This window comes from Equus caballus, chromosome 11, assembly GCF_041296265.1.
Source record: "Equus caballus isolate H_3958 breed thoroughbred chromosome 11, TB-T2T, whole genome shotgun sequence".
Taxonomy (NCBI): domain Eukaryota; kingdom Metazoa; phylum Chordata; class Mammalia; order Perissodactyla; family Equidae; genus Equus; species Equus caballus.
The window spans coordinates 45,199,587-45,221,475 of record NC_091694.1 but is presented as its reverse complement, the minus strand read 5'-3'; the positions used below and the strand labels follow the sequence as shown (position 1 = coordinate 45,221,475).

Below are 21,889 nucleotides of genomic sequence, written 5' to 3'. Positions count from 1 at the left end.
CTAATTGCCCCCAGACAGTCCTCTTTTTACTCCCCCCGCCCCTGTGCTCAGGGCTTGTGGGGCGGACGTGCGTGGCTGCTGCCTTCACTGGGGGGGAATTTTTTGGGGTAGAGCAGAGTCTCTGGAGGAGGCTGCCCTACTCATTGGGGGCTGCCCTAGGGTGTCCCTGTGAGCAAGCAATGCCGCGGCCAGGCCTCAGCGCCCACAGAGGGCAGTGCCGCTCCCGGGAAGCCATATGTGCCCACGTCCTGCCCCTCACCTATGCCTGCCTCACACAGCCAGGCCTTTCTCAGCCTCAGGGCTGAGCTCTGAGCCTTCCATCTGTCGGCCTTGCCATTTAGCGCTCCATCTCATCTTCCACTCATCTCCAGACTTGTTCTGTGCGGTTTCCTGGCTGGGAGATGATCCAGTTAGCAGTTCGTAAAGAGTCTAGCACGGTGCCTGTTCATGCCCCAACGAATCTCGGCGATCAGGATTACTACTACAACCCTGGCTCCAGTGGACAATGAGTCTGCTTCTCTGTCCCCATTGCTGCTGGCCCTTGATGTGGGGACATCCTCCCGGTGTGCTTTGTTTCTAGACCCCTCTTCAGCCCCTGCCTGGAGCACTCTCCCTGGGGGCTGGACACTACGGAAAGCTGCACCTTCCGCCCATCCTGGGCTGCCCCTTCCGCTGGGGCTCGGGGCATGCGCTGGAGCAGTGGCTGGCCTTCCTGACCCCCGCCCGCCTTCACGGCTCTTCCCAGGCCCACTCCTGCCGTCCCACCCCTTCCTTTCCTCCTCAGTTCCCCTCAGCCTTCTTCGTTCTCTCTCCCTCTCCTTCCACTCTTCCTTTCTCCCTTCTTTCCCCTCCTCTTCTCATTCTCTCCCTTTCTCTGCTCAGGATAACCCTGTGGCATCTGGGGTCTTTCTCATCTGTACCCCCGGAGTGTCTGGAGCTAACAGGAGTCTCATGCACACTCACCTGGGCTCAGCCCCCGCATCCTCATCATTGCATGCTCCAGGCACGTGGATTTGGCTCCTTTCAAACAAAGTCCGTGTTGGCAGCTTTCATCCATTCAGTCAACAAATACCTATTAGACGCTTCCTCTGTGCTCAGTCCCGGTCCGGGGTCACCATGGTAAATAGGACAGATGTGGCCCCAACTCTCATGACCGTTAGCGGGGGAGACAGGAATGAGCAAGTACACAAGATGGTTACGGCGATAAACGCCCTGAAGAAAAGAAAGCAGGGTGACCAGGAGAAAGTGGCGAGGTCGTCAGGGCAGGCCTTCAAGGAGGAGACACTTGAGACCTAGACGATCAGGTTGCATCAGAGCACCAAGCAGGGTTCCTTGTCGAAAATAACAGGATCCAACTCTAGTTAACGGAAGCGGAAAAGGAATGCGCGGCAAGGGCATCAGCTAGTTCAGAGAATGGGCGGGCGGCCAGGAAAGTCAGACCTGCCTGGAGGCTGTCACTAAGGGAGGCTGGGGCCACAACCTCGACCAGAGGCACGCCTTCTGTGGGTTAGGACCCAGCCGCTGCTGCTCTGCATACTGGAAACCAGCAGGCCGTGAGCCCTGGACCCACTAGCACATCACCACCAGAGGGACCTCCAAACTGAGTCTGATCACTCACCCCGGACCACGGGTTTGTTCTTCTCCCAGGTGGCCTGTTAGGACCAAAGGCAGCTCCCATCTCACCAGAGTGAAGCCACAGTCTTTTTTTTTTTTTAAGACTTTATTTTCATTTTTTACTTTTCCTTCTTCTCCCTAAACACCCCCAGTACATAGTTGTGTGTATGTGTATATATATATATATTTGTGTGTGTGTGCTTTTTCTCTCCAAATACCCCCCGTAGATAATTGTATATTTTTAGTTGTGGGTCCTTCTAGTTGTGGCATGTGGGATGCCATCTCAGCATGGCTTGATGAATAGTGCTATGTCCGCGCTGAGGATCTGAACCAGTGAAACCCTGGGCTGCCGAAGCAGAGCTCGCGAACTTAACCACTTGGCCACGGGCTGGCCCCATAATTGTATATTTTAGTTGTAGATCCTTCTAGTTGTGGCAGGTGGGATGCCGCCTCAGTATGGCTTCATGAGCATGTTAGGTCCACACCCTGGATCCAAACTGGTGAAACCCTGGGCCACTGAAGGGGAGCATGTGAACTTAACCGCTCAGCCACAGCCAGCCCAGAAGCCACAATCTTTATAAAGTCCCACCCGAGCTGGTCCCATCCCCCTGCGCCCTCAGCTCCCACTCTTCCCTTGCCCGGCCCTGCTCTGGCCACATGGGTCTCCCTGCTACTCCCCAGTCATGCCAGGCCTGCCCCCTCCAGGGCACTGGCTGTTCCCTCCACCGAGAACACTCTTCCCCAAATGTGCCCCTAGCTCCCTCCCTCGTCCCCTCCAAGTCTCAGCTCAAAGGCACCTTCTCTGGAGGACGGCCTGACCTCCTTATTTAAGCCCAACCTCCCTTGCCCATGTAGGTCCTTTAGACCCATCTTTTTTTTTCGTATCATCTTTTAACACATCACTATTATATTTCTGTCTATTCACTGACTTCCTGATGATTCTGCCCCAGGTGCCTAGACCAGGGCCTGGCATTAGAGTTAATACCCACAGCTGTTTGTCGAATGACTGGATGATAGCATGACATGCAGATCCCGGTGTAAAAAGTCTTAGGAGGCATGAGTTGAATCCTGGTTCTGACACTTACCAGCTGTGTGATTCTGCACCAATATTTTAACCTCTCAGAGCGTTAGTTCCCCCATCTGTAACATGGGAACTTACCTCAAATGGGTTCTTGGTGAAGAGCAAAGGAGAAAAATGTGCTGAATAAGCCCCCGTGGCCATTCTCTCCTTATTTCCCGCCCACCCATTCAAACTGATCAAAATGAAAGTCTCCCAGGCCAATATGATGCAATGAACATTTCCATTTACTTTGGATTATATGTCATTATAAATATTAATAAATAAGACTTAAAAAGGACACCTTCGGGTAGGTCAGACGAAAGTACAAAAATTGTGTGTGGGGCTGCAGTTTAAGGACAGGTTCTGCAGCCGTCACATGGTAGCAAAACGGTGTGAAGCAGTGCACGAGCGTCTGCGCCGACGACAGCCAGAGTCCATGCAACGGCAGGTTCTCTCGGTTGGAGAAGGAACAAAGGGCAGGTCATGCGCGGGCCGGGGAGGTGCAGTTCCTCACTCTCGCCACTAGAGGTCAGGAGGTTACCGCTTCAGGGTTGGAAGACGGGCCCGTCGGGGATTGGCTCGTGGGGACGGGGGCGGGGCGGAGACCAGGGAGGGAGATGCGGGGGGAGGTGGACGCAGCCAAGTGGGACCCCTTGGTTACTGGCACCTGACTTTGGAATGAGATTTTTTTTTTTTTTTTTTTTGGCGTCAAATTTCCCGTCTTTGTGGGGCTGATGGACCAGAAGAAAGATGCCAGTTTGGGGCCGAAGGCAGAGCTGATACTGCAGCTTCTTAAAGAGCTTTTGCTTTAACAGAGGTACAATCTGCAAGGGGTCCAGAACAGTGCCAGGGGCCTGGGGAAGGTTCCGTCACTCCCTGGGGGGGCCTCCTGCCCACGCACCCCCATCCTTCACTTGGTCCTGCTGTCCAGAACCCCCATCTCCCAGCCTGTCACTGTGGTGAGCTGGGACCATCTTTCGAAACCAAGTCTACACTTGCACAGCCTGCAGCAGTAGAGGGCCCTGGAATGGGTGCCAGGAGTCCTGGGTTCTTGTCCCAGCTGGGCCCTGGATAAGCCCCTTCCACTCGTTGGGCCTCAGTTTCCCCATGTGTCTAATAAGGAAATCGTACTAGATGAGACTCACAGCCCCCTCCAGCTTTGCCATTCGGCATTTCCATGTCTTCACAGGAGGCTGTGAGGCTCCTCTCTGAACGAGGCCTTCCAAAAGGCAACGCTAAGAAGCTCCCTGAGCTCACCCAGACACGAGGCCCCTCAAAAACGGACCATCTCCCCTCTTAGCCCCCCAGAGCTTCCCCCATTCCAGCTGCGTAGAGAAAAGAGGAGTCCTTGCCTCAGCCCCCTTGAGGAGCAGGGCCAGGCCCACAGGCTGAGGGACAGCTGAGTTCTGGCCTGGGCTGTGGGGACCTTGGGGGAAGCCCTAAGTGGCACAAATGATTTCAAAGCCATCTAGAGGACAAGACAGCAAGACAGTGACATGGCCCCACACCTCCATCACGCACCAGCGCTTGACGAGTCTTTCCTTGAGTACCTCTACTGCGCCCTCCAGCCCGGGAGGGAGGGGCCTGGGGAGTACAGTCCCCCAGACACCAGACAGTGTGGCAATCAGAGGACCTGAGCTTGAGTCCCGGTCCGCCCCTTCCCGCTGTGTGATGCTGCTACACTACCATACTCTCTGAATCTCAGTTTCCTCATCTGTCAAATGGGAGTGACAGTTCAACCCATTCTGGAGGGTTGTGAAGATTCATTAAGACGGTGCACATAAAACCTTCAACACACGCAAAGCCTTCTTAAAGACGGGGAGCCAAGGCTCCACGACCGGCAGAGCTTGCCAGGTCCTGTGTGGGGGCCAGGGTCCTGTTTTCCCTGCAAACTGGGAAAGGGCTGATGGCACTTGGTGGGATTCGAATCATCACCCCAGGCCTCAGATGGTGATGTGCTTTGTGTCTGCAGCAGAGGGTTCGACCCCTGTGCCCCCTGCTCCGAGCGTTGGTGTGGGTGGGCAGCAGGCAGGGGCGAGCCCCAGGTGGGCAGCTAGCAGGCTCTCGTGTGCGTCCAGCACCCTACTTCCCCCGAAGTGTGGTGTCCAGAGCTCTGGGCTGGAGGGGGCCGGGGGCCCTGGGCCTGGGCCACCCCAGCTGTGGCAGGGCTGGCAGGCCTTTGGCAAGTCACTTTCCCTCTCTGGCCTCAGTTTCCCATCAGTGCAGGGATGGGTTGAATACAGAAATTCTGTGGTTCTGCATTTCTCCATCCAGCATTCCTGAAGGCCCCTCAGAGGGCAGGAGAAGTTTGCAGCTTCAGACCTGGGCCCCAAGATTTCGATGCCGTCAACCCCTCCCTGGGGACCCTGCCTCAGGGTACAGACAGGCCCACCAGGCAGGGTCTCTCTCAGTCCCTGGAGGGCGGAGCTGGCCCCACAGGCTTCCCAGAAACGAGGCCCTGCACTGCCACCCAGCACTCCTGAGAGGGACGTCAGTGGCCACGGCAGGGCCAGATGCCTGGGCAGCCACCTGGGGCCCCCCACTACCCAGCCCTGACCCCAGAAGGGCCCAGGCCTGGGCAGGGGAAGGGAAGAGGAGGGTGAGGACAAGGAGGACTCTTTGCTCCTTTTCATGCAAAAGAAAGGGACCCTTCTCTCTTCTTGAGCTGGCCTGATGCTTAAGCTGGGAACAAGAAGCAGGAGCCAGCCTCTGGGTTCCTCCGGAGGAGAAAGACAGAAGGTGGGAGGACTGCGGGTGAGGCCTGAACTTGACCCTGCACCGACGTCAGTTTCACCACCGTGCTCCCGCCACTTCCCCCACAGCGAGGAGTCCAGGCTGGCCTGGCAGCCAGGGGTGAGACGGGAGCGGGGCTGCTTGCTGTCCCCGCTGGGCCCCACTCCTGTCCTGAGGAAGCCTGCCCCCCCAGAGAGAGACCCTGGGTCCTGCACAGCACCCCTGGCCCAATCACCACTCTCTCCCTCCAGGCCTTGTGGACACTCCCTCTGCCTGCACTGCCCTTCTCCTTTGTCTGCCTGGAAACTCCACTCGTCCTTCAAGGTCTTCTGAAGCATCGCCTCCTCTGGAAAGCCCTCCCTGCCCACCCAGCAGAGTTGGCAGAATCCACAGCACTTGCAGTGGGCCAGCCTGGCCTTGGCACTCCTCACTCCCAGTGTGATGGGCTGTTTCCAGCATCCTGACTAGATGGGAACTCCCTGAGGGCAGGCCCTGGGTCTTCTTCATTCCCAGGGGCTCGTGGAATCATCGAGTGCAGCACCTGCCAATTGCTCACGTTCTTGGGGCCTCTAGGAACATCCCCAGACTCCTGGCTCTCGTGTCGCCTTTCTGCCACCTGCCCAGTAACGCCAGAGATGAAGGGATGCAGTCAGAACCTCCTTCTGGGAATAAAACTGCTCCAGAGTCCTGTCCTGCCTCTGTCCACAATCTCCTCCCCGCTATGCCCCCTCCCCAGTGTCCCTCTCAGGAGTTCTCACTGCCTGCCAGGATGCCCCTACACTCCTGTTCTCTCAGCCTGGGGTCCCCTGTGACTTCCTGCTGACCGCTAGTAGGGTCCTCGATCCCCGGACGGCCCCTTCCCCTTCCCCAGGGGTCCTCTCCTCCCATCTCCGGCCCTCTCGGGAACCCGGGGCTGAAAGCAGGCCCAGCTCTCTGCCCTCACTGTCCTTCCGAGTGGCTGGGCCCTCCGTGGCCTCCAGGCGGGGGCTACAGTGGCTCTGTGTCCGAGCAGGCGTCCTGGATCTCCCCTGACATGGGGGCCAAGGCCCTCGCTGGCAGCTGAGGAAGCCCAGGGCCCGGCCCGCGCTGGGCCAGCTGAGGGCAGGGCGGGCGCGGCAGCAGGTGAGGGCGGGTCAGTCGCTGAGCACGGCCCCCGGGAGTTCGTTGGTGAGCGTGTGCCAGCGCTCAATCCGCTTGTCCTTGTTCTTCAGGCAGTCAAACCAGTGCTTCAGGCGCTCGCCCTTGGCGTTGATGCCCAGGACCACGCCACCTGCAGGAGGGGAGCCGAGGGGGCAGCGGGGACCCAGTGATCTCCTGACTCCCAGGGTCATCCACAGGCCTGTCCCTCTGGGACCAGGGCCCCCCGACACCCTCTCCAAGATTCGAGTTCCAAGGCCAGATTCTCCACCCTGCCCCCCGGGCTCTGAGAGTAAACAGTGGTCTCACCCCTGCGCCACACTCTTGGCCGCCCCCCCACTGGGGCCCAGGATCCTGCCCTTCCATCCCCCAGGACCAGAGCTGTGCTGGGGGCAGAGTGCAGGGGCATGTGTTAGAGGATGAAGGATGGGGGCAAAAAAGGGGAAGAAAGGGCCAGGGCGGCTCCAGTGTGCACGGCCACCAAGCCCACCAGGAATTCGGGGTCATAAAGGCTGAGTCCAGCCAGAGGCACTGACCATTGTTACCTCTCAGCCCAGCTCCACCAGGGATTGCTGTGTGACCCTCCCAGGCCTCTTTCCTTCTCTGGGCCTCTCTTCCTCTGTCATATGGGGTCAGGCTGGATAGTGTCTGAGGCCCCTCATGTCTGGGGAGAGGTGGTCTATGGCCCCAGCTTTCCCCAGAGGCCTGGAAGGAGGGTCTGTGGCCTCAATCAGGGCCAGTGCCCTTTGCTGAACCCAGGACGGGCATGTGGCTCTCTCATCACCTCCTCTTACCAATGAAATCATTCGATTTTCCAATGTCGTAATCCCAAACGGTGACCTCCAGGGTCTTCTTGGCCAGGTCCCCGTGCTTAATCTCGTAACAGAACTCCTGGTGGCCAGAAGAGGAGAGTCAGGGCCAATGCCTGGAACTGGGCCGGTGGCCAGGAGGGCTCTGAGGTGTGGTGAGGGCGGGAACCGAGGGAGTGTGGGAGGGCTGAATGGGAGGGCGGGCAGTGCAGGTGGCGGACGATGGTGGGTTCTCACCCATCTTCTGCCTGAGAGCCCAGCCGGGTCCTCGGGCTCCCCTTCCCTCCAACCCATCTGCCCTTTGTCACCGAAGCCGCTCTCTCAAGAGCTTCCTTATTGCCAAGTCTGTGCACACCTGGCAGTCTTGGCATGACTGACCTCTCCTGGGTCTGGCTCTGCTGACCACTCCCTTCTGGTAGAACCATCTCTCCTACCCGCTTCTGGGATGCTCCTGCATCCAGTATCCCCCTCACTCTCCAGAAGCATCTCCTCAGCCTCCTCCGCCTGTGCCCTGCCGGAGGCCCCTCTGCTCCTCTCCCTCCTCTCGCTCCTCGGACCTCCTCTCCAGCCGCAGCCCCCCACCACCCCCCTGCTGGGCCGAGGACCTGGGTATCCCTCTGCACCTGACCTACCCATCTCCCCGGGGCATCTCAGTCCCCACATCCCACCCAGAGCTTCTCCCATCTCCCTGGGGCCTCCTCCTCCTGCTGCTGGGTCCCCTACTTCCACATCCACATCCACCATGGCCACAACCCCGTCAATTCGATCCTCTGAGGAGCTTTCCAGGCCCCCTCCCCTCCATCTGTACCACCTTGGCCTGGTTCAGCCTGGCCTTGCCCCTCCCCTTGCCCCCCACGGCTGGGAGCTCTCCTGTCGGCCCCCAACCACCCTCTCTTCCAGCTCTCCAGCTCTCCATCTCCCACAGTGGCCTTTGGAAACCCAGTCCCTGCAGGGCCCCGTGCCCCAGGGGAGAGTGCATGGCTTCCCTGCAGCCCCCCAGCCCCTCGCACCTCGTTGAACTCTGGGTTCAGGGTCTTCTTCTTCACTGCCGTCTTGTGTTTGGATTTCTTGTCCACATCGGGCTTCAGGTACCTGGAATTATAACCAAGGGACAGGCAGAGGGTCGGGGAGAAGCTGTGGGTCAGAGGCAGCCAGCGGGGCCTGGAAGAGCTTTTTGTCCCGGGAGAGACGTCCCTGGGCCCCGTTCGTCCTGGTCGTCGGATTCCCCAGCACCACTTTGTGTGGCGGAGGTGGGCGGCCAGCAGCAGAGGGAGAAGCAAGTGGTTCCTTTTTCACCTGGACTTCTGCTCACATGCCCATTTCTGGAGCTAACACGGAGCCCCTCCATCCCGCTAGGAAAGAGGATTTTCCTTGTTTCTGGAAGTCTGACTTTCACAAAGCTCACATTTCCCACCAGAAAAACATTTTTAGCAGAGGTGGTCCCTTGTTGGAAATTTTCTTCTTTTTAATGGGAGATTTATTGAGATATAATCCACATACTATAAAGTTCATCTTTCTAAAGTGTACAATGCAGCGTTTTTAGTATATTCCCAGGGTTGTACAACCATTGCCGCTCCGTCACTGAAGCGTTGAGGGAGGAAAAATGCCTCCAGGGCAGTAACAGCAATGCTTCTGCAAGAAGGAAGCCTGGCTTGCGAGCCAGCTCCCTCCATAGGTGCCTTAGACTTTGAATGCAGAACAGCTATCTTCATGGGAGGCTCAGAGAGGTAGAGGGACTTGTCCAAGGTCACACAGCTGCTCAGCACAGGGCTGGTGCTCAGAAGCCAGGACAGGAGGTTTAGAACCTCTCCTTTGCAGAACTTCTCACCCTGTCCCTGCATAGACATTTGAGTGACAACTTCCCTGCCCTTGCTGAGGGTCTCTGGGGGCAAGGACCGCTTCTGTCTCACCCACCACCAGCTTCCTGGCACCCAGCTCAGTGCCTGGCACTGGGTAGCTCCATAAACATCTGCTGGATGAATGAAAGAATTCCTAGAAGTGAAATTACCCACCCAAAGGCCTGCACGTGTCAAGCTGCTTGCTTCCTTTTGCCAAAACGGCCCTCTGGAAAGGCTGTGTGGTTGGCACACTGCCCTCGACAGAGTGGAGTAGCATCACCTTAAAAACCCTTGCTGGTTTGAAAGGTAGAAAGTGGTATCTCATTGTTCCTTTACTTTGCATTTATTATTTTTTCAATTGTGACTTTCATTACATAAATAATACTAGTTCTTTACAGAAACACTAGAAATTACGTATTGACAAAAGTTGGGGGTTGGAGGGAGAAATGAAGACACAGGTCCACACAGAAACCCGGTCTTCAGCAGCTTTGCAGAGTCACCGAAAACTGGACACAACCCACGTGCTCTTCAACCCGAAGGGAACTGATCACACGTGTGGCTGCTCTGTCTGGTGCACCATGCTCCGCAGAAAGAAAGACTAAGCTGCTGGCTCTCGCAGCCACATGGATGCCCCACCGCGTGTGATACCACGAAAGCAGCCAGATTCAAAAGGTGACACACTGTATGGTTGCTTTTTAAGAAAGTCTGGAAAAGGCAAACTATTGGGACAGAAAACAAGTGAGTGGTTACCTGGGGGAGCTTTCTAGGGTGAAATGTTCGCTGTCTTGACTGCGGTGGTGGTAGCAAGATCGGATCGTCAGTCAAACTTCAAAGGGGGAGAAACTTACTGTATGTAAATTATACTCAATCAACCTGACTTGTAAAACACGCTGGGGGTTCTCTTAAGCCTCACCCAGAGATGGTGAATGTCTTCAGTTCCTGACAAGCTTCCATACGCTTGCTGGCCATTTTGCTATTTATTGGTATTTTGTTTTCTGCAACCTGTCCTTTGCTCTGGGCGTAAGGAGGAGGAACAGGGGAGCATCTCCCACCCGGCCTTTGGAAGCCTCTGGAAGGAAAGTTGTTCCAGGATCCCCACGCCCTCAGCGCCGCACGGCTGGTCCATCCAGTGACCCCTCACCCGGCCACCGGGCCCTCATGGTGGCCACCAGCCTCAGGGCCTCCAGCCAGAGACAGTTCCCTCAGATGGTCCTCTGTCCTGCTGTCTCCTCTGCCAGGAGCACCCTTCCCGCCTCACCTCACCACTCCAGCTGAAGCTCCTCTGGAGTGCGACCTGTGTAGGCAGGGAGCCACGCTGGCAAAGCCCCTGAGGCCTGCCCCCTCCCTCACTGTCAGGACCCACTCCTCCCACCCAGCAGCGCCACCCCTCGTCCCTTCTGCACAGCGACTGCTGCTCACCTAAGGCCCCTCGCAGAGACCAGAGGGCCAGAGAAGGAAGGAGATGCCCAGGTGGCACAGCAAGTGCTTCATTTCCTCAGTCCCCCCGGGTGTAAAATGGAGACAGTGACAGATGTGACTGCAGAGGCTCTTGGGAGGGTCCACTGAGGCCCAGCCCCTGGCACAGAGCAGTTACTCAGTGCACATTAGTGATCATTATCACTCTCACAGTGACCCCTGGTTTTTTCCATCATACCCTGAAGAGGTGGATCTGGGGTCAGCTTTCAGCCTGGGGAAACTGAGGCAGGTGTCCCCTGGGGTGAGGTTTATAAAAAATGAGGCACCAGGGGCTGGCCCCGTGGCCGAGTGGTTAAGTTCGCGCTCTCTGCTGCAGGTGGTCCAGTGTTTCGTTGGTTCAAATCCTGGGCGTGGACATGGCACTGCTCATCAAACCACGCTGAGGCAGCGTCCCACATGCCACAACTAGAAGGACCCACAATGAAGAATATACAACCATGTACGGGGGGGCTTTGGGGAGAAAAAGGAAAAAAATAAAATCTTTAAAAAAAAAAAATGAGGCACCAAAAGGCCTTAGCCCATCTAGCTTTGCCCCTCAGCATCTGTCACCTAGCACTTCCCCAGCCGGCTCTCTTCTTGGGGTCACAGGTCCCCTGCCAATGACACAGCCTCGGGGGCACCCTGCTCAGAATCTAACCTGTGCCTTTGTTTCCCCTGCTTTTAGCAAGAAAGAGGCCCATGGTCCGTGAAGGGGCCTTTCAGAGATGGGGAGCCCTGGACAGCAGACCCCACGTCTCATTCAGGGGATTTTAATCAGACATGGGGGTTTCCAGGCCGCGGTGGGGCCCTCAGAGGATCGTGTCTCTGATACGGGGAGCCACCCACTTGTCTGCCCATCTTTCAAAGGCCACGCTGACCTGGCCCGTGGCTGGGGGGTGGGCCATGGCTGCAGTGGGCCCAGCAGCTCCCACACCTGTGGCAGAGGAGCCCCAGGTGCGGTGGACGGGCCCTGCCAGGGCTGCCTCTGTTTGGCCATGGGAGTTGGCTGGACCCCCTGTACCAGGTGAGACCCTGCTTTCTGGATAACTCAGCAGGGGACCCTGGAATCCCCGTCAACCTGGCAGGCAGGCACCGAGCCTGATTTAAACTTTTCCCACCATTTTGGCTTCAGATTCTACTTCCCTCAGGAAGAAAAGTAGCATCACAGGTACAGGTGGAGGCACCTTGCTCCCCTCTCCAGTCCCTTCCCCTCCCTCCGCGGAGACCATGGCTCCTGGGAGCCGCCTGTAGAAATGTACAGGCACAGCCTCGCTCTGTGGGCTCCGTGCTGCAGTTCACTTTTGGGCTCAGCGTGTTTGGCATAGCTGTCCGTGTTAATTCATCTAGTCCTAATTTATTCATTTTAACTCCATAGTACTCCATTATATGCATACGCCACATTTTATTAATCATTCCGCTCCTGAAGAATGCTTGGCTATTTCCAGTTTATCGCCAGGACAAGCAGTGCTGCAATAAACAGCTTTCCACCGTGCGTGGGCTTCTAGGCCACAAACCTGGCAGGGGAATGAGGCGGCCATAGGGCGCAGACGCTTACCTAGCCTACTGCATATTGCCAACTTTCCCTCAAGGTCATCAGGAGCCCCCTGAACGGTTATAGTGCTTCTCACGGTGGTCGCCAATCCACTGGAAATCATTATTTTGCTAAAGGCTGAGTTGGGACCCAGCTCATCGCTTTTTATATGGAAAACTAGCAGTCCCTGCACCATTTGCAGGGACCCTGCCCTCCCCCGTGATGCTGGTCAGCTTCCCATTATGCCTGGGCATTGCTCCTGGAGCCTGGTGGCACTGGGTTTTTTAAAAATAACAGCTTTACTGAGAGACAATTTACATGCTGTACAATGCACCCTTTTAAAGTATACAATTCGATGGTTTTCAATATATTCATGGAGTTGCGCAACCATCACCACAATCAATTGTGGAACATTTTTATCACCCAGAAAGAAATCCAGTGCCCATTAGCAGTCGCTTGGCGCTTCCTCCCAACCTCTCCCCAGCCCCTGGTCATCACTAATCTACTTTCTGTCTCTATAGATTTGCCTGTTCTGGACATTTCATATAAAAGGAATCATATGACGTGTGGCCTTTTGTGCCTGGCTTCTTTCACTTAGCATAATGTTTTCAAGTTTCATCCACATTGTAACATGAATCAGCACTCGCTCCTTTTTATGGCTGCATAATATTCCATTGTGTGGGTGTGCACGTTTCGTTTCTCCACTCATCAGGTGAGGGACATCTGGGTGGTTTCCACCTTTTGTTTGTTTGGAATAGTGCTGCTGTGCACATTCGTGCACAAGTTTTCGTGTGGACGTTGTTTTCAGTTCTCTTGGGCATATCCCCAGGAGTGGGGTTGCTGGGTCACATGGTAATTCTATGTTTAACCTTTTGAGGAACTGCCAGACCCTTTTCCAAAGCGGCTACACCATTTTTGTCTCCTGATTTAAAAAGTGACAGAAAAATGACAGGGGCTCTCAGGACTGGTGGCCCCAGAGTTGTGCCACGCAGCAGCACTGGCCTCTCTGTGGTGTCAAGACATCCACACGGCCTTTGTCACCTGGGCCTGCTCTCTGTCCCTGCAAGCCAGGTCCATCCCTGCTTCTGTTTCTTAACGCCTCTGTCCCTCTGCCTGAGCAGGAACATCTTTTTGCTGAGCCAAATTCCTCCCCAAGTCCCGCCCTTCGAGAGAGTCTCGCTGGGAACACAGACTAATAGCCATCTTTTGTTTGTGGGGGGCCCAGAGCACTATGGGGGTCACTGTGACACGGGCTTCGTCCCTCTCCTGCCCCTGCTGCCACCTGCTCACGGCCCCTCCCATGTGCTCACGGAACGGCCTGAAAGGGGCATCAGGAGATAACAACTCTCCATCTGTGCAGCCTGAGAAGTCACTCAAGTTCTGCGGGCTTCAGTTTCCTCATCTGTGAAATGGGGCCCCCAGGCTTAACCCACAGCGTTGCCGAAGGGGCACAGAAGAGAACACGTCCCTGTGGGCAGAGCGTCCACGGCGCTTCAGGGGGTCCCCGAGTCCTCGCCCCACCGAGCCACCGGTCTTGTCACACAGACCGCCCGCCCCTTGAGGTGAGGGAGGAGGCGCTGGCCTGGGCTGCACACTCACGTTTTCACGTAGGGGTCCGAGTAGCCGTTGGCGTCCATGGCGGCCAGGTGTGCGCAGCGCACAATGCCGACCAGCAGGCCCTGCTTCTGCGAGCTGTACTTGAGGGAGATGAGAATGCGGCCCCGCTCCTCCAGGGACTTGTCCTCCGTCTTGTCCACCTGCGGGGCAGGCGGTCACTCGCTGTCCTCTCCTGCTCCCACCTCCTCCCTCAGCCACGGGCCACCAAGGCTGTCCACTGGCCCAGGCCAAAAGGAGGCTGATGGGTTGGGGGGGCGTCCCCCGGCCCCAATGCCCCTGAAGGTGCTGCCTGGAGCCTTTCAGGGGGCAGGGGGTGGTCCCCTTGGGGAGAACCCACAAGAGAGCTTCAATACATTCCCAACCCAGGGGGAGCTGGGGCAGCCAGGGGCCACCCTCCTGTGCCCCAGCATCTGCCCAGTGCCTGCCTCTGGGGTCAGACCTCAACTCGAGGCCTCACCGCCTGGCCTCCCCGCCCCAGACAGCCCAGTGTTTCTCCATTCCTGTCCCTCCTGAGACCACCCGTTTCCATCTTCTGGCTGTTGCTCATCCAGACCCCTCTCCTTTACCTTCCATCCACCCAGACACACCCAGCTGGAGTCCTGTGACCCCCAAGGGCCCTGCCTTAGGTCTCTCTGCCAGGCTCCTCTCACACGAAGTCCCAGCCATGTCCCTTTGCCCACAACTGTCCTCTGCCTGGCACTAAAGTGACGGCCGCCCATGGCCTCTGGTAGGCAGGGGCCACACCTACACCTCTCTGGAGATGGGGCTTGTGTGAGGTAAGGAAGGGCCACCTTCCTCAACTCCGATGCCAGAGCAGACATGGCTAATTGATCACAGCATTCACCCTGAGCTCAGATGCAGCCTCAGCATCTTTCTCATCACAGCGCTCAGTCAGCCACTATCGATGGACCAGACTAGGTGTGTGAGATTTAACTAGGGCCTAGGGCTTCCGTGTGACAGCCTCATGAAACCACGGCTCTTGAGCTAGCTGGTGTGATGTGTGAAAATTGAACAATACAAATGAGCAGGGTTGTTTCCAGCTGTGTTTTGGGGGTTGGATATTACACTTTGGGTCGTTTCACATGAAAACCATTGGACTGGGCATCGTTCAGTACTCACGACTAATGTTCACAAACTATGTAAAATCTACAATATACCATCAAAACGTGTCTTTACTGCCAGAGCAGTTAGCTCAAACTGCACCCCTGTGGTCGCCATGCGTCTCCGAATCTAGACCAATGAGCTCCTGGCAAGTGAGGCTCAGCAAGGCCCTGATCACGCCCCGTGCACAGGCACGCACACGCTCACGCATCCACGTGCATGAACACACGCATTCCACACACCTGAACACGTGCCCACACGCACACTCTTTCACACGTAGACACACACACACATACACGAGGCTCTCACGTGCGATTCACACTCACACACATACACACGCATGCTCACCCCCCCCCCCCAGTTGTTTATGCCAGGGGTCACAACTGAGGAACACAACTAGAGAAGAAGTTGATGTTGCCTTTCATAAGTGACATGGATCATGTGGAAAAACCGGGTTACCTGGTGTCTGTGACTAATAATACAATGAAAAAGGTTATATCCATCGTGTAAATGTCTGCGAGTGGGAGGGCACATGACAAGGGAATACAGTTTGATAAAGGTATGCAAAAAGACAGAGCTGGGACTGGGGCAAGGAGCTCTGGCCTCAGATCCACTTGCTCCCAGGGCTTGACTCAGGCCAGGCTATGCTGAGCATCCGTCCCAGCCCCACAGGAGGTGGGCCCGTGGGATGCCTGCTGGGCTCTGGGAAAAATATCTGAGAAAGGGATTGTGCCCTCAACACTGGGCTGCCAGAGGGTCAAAGTTTCTCAGGACCTGGGGCCTCCCGGCCAACTGCTCCCAGCCCTTCTGAGCCTCTGGGGGAGGGGAGGGGCGGGAGGGAGGGAGGGCCAAGACAAATGGACCGAGACTCTGGGAGGACTCGGCTGCTGCAGACGGCCAGGGGGCAGAATTGGTTTTGACATCATTTTCAAACAATTGCGATTTCTGGGAAAGAATTATTTTCCGTCTCCTCCGGGTGTCTCACGCCTCACATATTCCGGTTGAGCCCTGAGCATCCCCAGCCGCTCCTCCCCCAGTCCTCCACATCACAGATAACGACCCTTCATCCTTCCAGGTGCTGTCCCCACACCTGGGAGCGCCACATCTGGCCCCTCACCCTCCAGGATCCTGCACTTCACCCCCTGCGCTGCTGCCCCCCCAGGCCTGGGTCTTGCTCATCCCCTCCCTCCTTCCCACTCTGAGCCCAGCGAGCCTGTTAAATGTAGTCAGGCGCCCCAGCCCCTTCCCATGCTCCATCTCACTCAGTGTGAAGGCCCGAGTCCTCCCACTTCCCCACCCCAACCTCTGCTCTCAACTCCTAGGACCCCCTCCCCTTGCTCTTGGCCCCACTCAGTTGGCCTCTTGCCTGTGCCTCCAACGGCCTTGGCACTTTCCCAAACACGGCTTCGCACCTGCTGTTCTCTCTGCCTGGAATATTCCCCGATGGCCCAGGAGTCCTTCCCTGAGCACCCATCTAAACCATGGACCCCTCTCCTGCTTTCCTTCCTGGCCTGATCACTGCCTGACATAAGATCCGTTGGGGTGATTTATCTCGTTTTTGGCCTGTCCCCTGCCCAAGCTCCGTGACGACAGGGATTTCTGTCTGTCTCCCCAGCACCTGAAACCATGCCAGGTACATCGCAGGTGCTCAATAAATGTGGCTGGCCCCGAGCTCCCAGCCGGGGCCCACTCACCGGCAGCTGCTTCTCCAGGCAGATGCTGAATGTCTTGGTGTGATTGGGTTTCAGCTTCTTCAGCGGCACTCGCGTCTCCCCGATGAACTCGTTGTGGCGGAATTTGTCCTCATCACACACGGAGATCCTGTGGGGCAAAGGGCATGGCCAGCTCTTCAGACGCCCTGGGTGCTCTCAATTTGTTTCCAGAGTCAGTGGGCATTTGCATGCACTGGGTGTGTGTGTGTGTGTGTGTGTGTGTGCACATCCCGGGCCAGCCCCTGTGGATAAGGCTGTGGGGGCGGGGGGCTGGCAGAGCCCGCGGCCAGGGGCCCTCACCCACCGCAGGGTCTTCCGGATCATGTCTTCGTCCGTGATCCCGTAGTAAGTGAGGGTCTCATTCCACGTGGGGTTCAGAGTGTTTCGGAGAGTTTTCGTTCTGAGCTTATTTGCCTGGCGAGAGCAAAAATGATCCCATGAGCATCAAGGAGGGCGGTGGGCAGAATAACGGCCCCCAGAGACAGCCACAGCCTAGTCCCCTGGAACCTGTGACTACGTTAACTGTCCATGGCAAAGAGGAATTAAGGTTGCAGATAGACCTGAGGTTGTTAATCAGCTGACTTCGAAATAGGGAGGTCACCTAGATGATGTGTGGGGGCCCAATGGAATCAGTGTTCTTAAAAGCGGAAGACGGAGGCAGGAGAGGAGAGCCAGAGGGAGAGGTGATGAGGGAAGAGAGAGATGCCACGCTGGCTCTGAAGGTGGAGGAGGGGCCTCAAGCTAAGGAATGCGGGCAGCCTCTAGAAGCTGGAAAGGGATGGGAAATGGCTTCTCCCTAGAGCCTCTGGAATGGACGGCAGCCCTGTGACACTTGTCTTAGCCAGTGGGCCCTATGCCGACTTCTAACCTGCAGAGCTGCAAGATAAGAAATCTGTGTTGTTGTTAAGCCACGGAGTTGGTGGTAATTTGTTACTGCAGCCCCAGGAAAGTAAGCCATGCAGGCCTCTAGAGAGTGTGTGTGTGTGTGTGTGTGTGTGTGTGTGTGTGTGTGTCTCCTGCGGGAGGTGGTGGGGGCGGGGCTGCCGGGAAGCCTGCACTCTCTCCCTCACCTCCTTGCCTTTGCCCAGGCCGTCCCCTCCGCCTGGGCACTTCTCCTAGGGAATGCGTGTGGAGCTGCCTGTCCAAGCTGCCATGTTGCCTCACTCCCCCTCGGTGCTTCCAGGGGCCTCTGTTCTTATCACCCTTACCCGTCTTGCCCTATCAGACTCTGAGCCCCGTGTCTGACTCCCTTTGACGTGTGCCACACTGGGCCCAGGCTTGGAGGTCAGACAGCCCTGGGTTCGAATCCACAGCTTCCACCGTAAGCCCTGTGGAGCCCTGGGTGACTTGGCCTCTGTCAGGGTCAGGTCCCCACTATAAAAAAGGCATAATAATGCCTCTCGCTCAGAGTTGATTCAGGAGCCGCCTTTATCAGGAGATGGTTCTCTGTAAAAGGCTATCCTATGCAGGGATCTGTGGGGGTCCCTTCGACTCAGCCTCTGGTACTGCCGACTCCAGGTCCCATGAATCTAGGGACGCAGGGTCACTGAGCTCCCGAGTTGGGACATTCCTCCGGTCACATTGCCCTCGGCCCTCACAGCCCTGAGGGTCCCACCTGCAGCCTGAGGTGGTCCAGGCCTGCAGTGGGGAACCCACTTCACCAGCTGTGGGTGGCGGGCCACCGCTGTTTCTCCTGCTGCCCTGCCTTCCTAGAGAGGAGGGATCGCCCCCTCTGGGGGGCCCTCCTGGACCGGCGGGGAGCCCCAGCCCTACACTCTCATGCTGAGGGTTTGGGCCTCAGAGTCAGCTCAGGCCCTAGCAGCCTGTGGCTGCTCAGCTCTGGGGCAGGACTGTCCAACTGGCCAGGAAGAGACCCGAGCAGTGGCCAGGGCAGCCCTCCCGTTACTGACTCTCCCTCCCCGTCAGGCCACCTGAGGGCCAGGAAGGAGCTCCCCAGCTCTCGGCTTCTGAGGAAGAGGCTGGACGAGAACCCCCGCCGCCGGGCTCTGCCGCTCACGTTCCGTGTCCTGTGTCCCTCGTGCCCTGCCTCCCCCGGTCAACACGTGCAAGCAAAGCTGCTGGTCTCCAGTGAAGCCCCCCCAGCCTGGGGTCTGCACAACCTGCCCCTTGAGACGTCTGTGGGTGCCAGGGCAGGACTCACCCCAGAAAAGATGATGGGACCCTGCCTCCTACGAAATTAAAATAAAACAATGCTGAACTGCAAGACACAGGTAAGGAAGTCTGATGAAGTTTTATCTTCCAGTGCCGAGGGTCACCTTGATGCTTTTGTTTAATAGCAACTTTTTTCTAAAAAAATTTTTTTCTCTCCTTTCCTAGATGCACCACATGCTTGGTCTGCCTACGGGGTCATCTGGCATGGAAACAACGGTTCTCTGGTCAAGAGAATTGGGCAGACGCTGCCTACTCCGTCCCCCTTGTGGGGCATCACAGAGCTGCCAATCGACACATTAAAGGCTCTGATAAGCCCTGCAGTAAAGAAACCTGTTTAACAATGTTTCCCAATGTTATCTGACCACAGAACCCTTTTTTGCACATAATATTAACCTCCAGCTGGAACTGCTTCTTATAAAACGCCGGCCTGGAAATTCTCTGGAGGGTTTCCCTGACTCAGTAGGCAGGCAGTGCTGACTTGAGGTCTGGAGGGTGTGGGGCTGACTGGGTGCTCCGGGTGGAGGTGAATGGCTGAGGTCCCATCAGCTTGCTTGGGCTCTGAGGGGTGTGGGAGCGATGGGCCTCTCTGGGTGCCCTAAGACCAGCTTGGGCCTTAGTCATGGCAAGTGGGCAGAGCTGGTAGGAGGCCTGGGGCAGACTCCCTCACCTTACTGGCTCCTGGCAGCAGGTGCAGCTTGACATATGGGTCCGCCAGCCCGTTGTGGTCCATCGGCTTCAGGCCCTGAGCAGAGGAGAACAGCAAAGGGTGTGAATTGGGGCTCAGGGACACAGAGTAGCCAGGGCCTCCAGGTGCCAGGGTCAGCAGACAGCCCTTGCCCCCTGGGCCTCCTGGCTGGGTCCTTTCATGACCCTCTTCCCAGATGCCACCTGGCCCCACCCTCCCAGAATGGGGTGTAAGGAGGGCCCCATGGCAGTGCAGCTCATCCCTACAAATGTCCTGGCCCAGGGCGGGCGTCACGAGGCCCCTTTGTGAGACCAGCCTTTCTCTTCCTGTTCTCCTTATCACAGAGGCCAGATAAGTCACCTTCCCCTGACTGAGGCCCTCATCATCCTCTTTGATCAGGCCCTTCCCTCTTCCTGCTACCACTCCCCCCACTCCCCAAACATGGCGACCTCCCTCACTGACCCTTAGTCCACGTGACCCTCTGTCCACTCGTCCCCCCACAGCCCTTGGTGGCCATGGGAAAATGTTCTCAATTTCTCTCTGGAGGCCACACAGCCAGCTAGCCATGGAGGGACCCTCCACAAGATGGCATCCGTCACTCACTTTGAGCAATCGCTCAAGTGTGCACAGCCAGGGAACAAATGGAGCCGTAAGCAGACGGGCTTAGCCGCCCTCATGCCTGTTCGTTTCCGAAAACTGCATTTCTCCTCCTGGGATGGTGCCTGGGCATGGAGGGGGCCGCTGTGGCATGGGGGGCAGAAGTGGCAACGCCATGACTTCACTCAAAGACCAACTGCAAACTGTCTGCTCGTGACCAGGCCCCCCTCCAAGAGCGGAGCCTCTTCTCCCGGGGCCCCCACCCTGATTGGGAGGAGCTCCCAGGTAGGGGTTGAGATTCGAGGGGGGGCTGCCAACCACCCACTGCTCTGCTTCAGGGAAAGGGCACCCGGGTTTAGATCCAGGCCAGCCCAGGTTCAGCCCTCAGCTGCACGCATTAGCTGGGCGAGGCGGTGAGCCTCAGCTTTAGCATCCGTAAAGGGGTTAACAGTTCCCACCTCCCAGGCGGGAGTGACAGGTGAGGAGGTGATGCTGACCCAGGGCCTGGCTGGCGGGGCCTTGGCTCCCCGTCTCTTACACACCAAGCCCCCTGGAAGATGCCAGAGAAGCGGCTGAGGGCTGGGGTGGGGCATCTGAGCTGTGTGGAAGCGGCTGGGGTTCTAACTCTGCCTTGCTCCGTGGAGCCAGCTCTGGGACGAAGCTCGCTGCTCTCAGGCCCCGTGAGCGCTCACACAGTGAGGCAGCCCTGCCAGACGCAGGTCCCTCATCCCAGCCTCTCCCACGAAGTGTCCAGGACTGGCAGTGCTGTCAGTTTTCCCAGCTCCTCTGTGGAAATGAGTGTCCATGTGTCCATGTTCGGGGGGTGGAAGTGGGCGCCTGCCACCAGGCAGTCCTCGAGGACAGCTTTAGGTACTGAGCACTTCCTCATTTCAGCTCACAGCCATCACACAGTGGGGACGACGAACGCTACTTTACTGATGAGCAAACTGAGGCTGCTTTGCTGACCCAAGGAAGGTGGCCAAGCCAGGGTCCAGAGCCAGGGCATTTGGCCTCCTTCCAAGGAACCCCCGAGGGGCTCTGCCTGTCATCCCTGCCTCAGCCCCCCCACCCACTGGGGCTCCTCCCCACAACCCAGCCCAGGGCCCAGCCCCTCCCCTTCCTGCACCACCCTCGCCCCTGCAGAACAGGATCTAAGCAGAGAATGAACTGGAGAATGGGGGAGCTGCCATGGCTTGGGGTCCTCCCATGCCTTGCTCCAATGCTTTGAGCAACACACCCTTAAGTGGACACACACATATGTATGTGTGCAAACACAGTGCCCACAGAGACCTGTGCCTGCACACACATGCACACACTCTCGTACGCCCGCACAGTCCCGCTGGAGCCTGGGCAGTGAAGTCGGGGCACATGGCACAGGAGGGGCCCTGGTGTCTGGGATGGGGAGGAGAAGGGATGGCTCTGGCCAGAGTGGCCTGGCAGCCAGTGCCCATTCCCAGTCCCCAAGCCTGGACAACCTCTACAAGGCCGGGTAGAAGGAGAGCGGAAGGGTCTGCTCGGGCTCTGAGGCCTGCCCTCCACCTTGGCACAGCTGGAGGTCACCAGGTACTCAGCTCTGGACCTAGGGGCAGGTGCGGAGCCCCTGCAAGGCCAGGCTGGGTGGGCCCTGCATCACAGCCCGAGCAGCTCCCAGAGGAGAGGGCAGGGGTGGGGAAGTGGGGATGGAGGGCGTGGGCCTCTAGAAGCCCAAGGTGGACACTACTCACGCCTGCCCACAGCATCTGGGTGTGGTGGCCCGGGCCGGTGGGGCACAGCTGGGCAGTACTGGCAGCCTGTCCCTCCGGGTGGCAGAGCCAAGGGCAGGGAGGCG

General features: G+C 57.4%; 1 protein-coding gene across 1 annotated transcript in view; it reads right to left on the bottom strand.

Annotated features, from left to right (window-relative positions):
* Nucleotides 1-4,934: 4,934 nt before the first annotated feature.
* DOC2B (double C2 domain beta) overlaps nucleotides 4,935-21,889 on the bottom strand; it is a 25,909-nt gene continuing 8,954 nt past the window's right edge. Inside the window, exons 3-9 of the mRNA XM_023653192.2 lie at nucleotides 19,447-19,521; nucleotides 16,912-17,021; nucleotides 16,590-16,716; nucleotides 13,777-13,934; nucleotides 8,364-8,445; nucleotides 7,339-7,435; nucleotides 4,935-6,677 (exon numbers count right to left, since the gene is read on the bottom strand). Of these exons, the coding sequence (XP_023508960.1) occupies nucleotides 6,541-6,677; nucleotides 7,339-7,435; nucleotides 8,364-8,445; nucleotides 13,777-13,934; nucleotides 16,590-16,716; nucleotides 16,912-17,021; nucleotides 19,447-19,521 (786 nt within the window). The 3' untranslated portion in view covers nucleotides 4,935-6,540. The remainder of the gene's footprint in view (nucleotides 6,678-7,338; nucleotides 7,436-8,363; nucleotides 8,446-13,776; nucleotides 13,935-16,589; nucleotides 16,717-16,911; nucleotides 17,022-19,446; nucleotides 19,522-21,889) is intronic.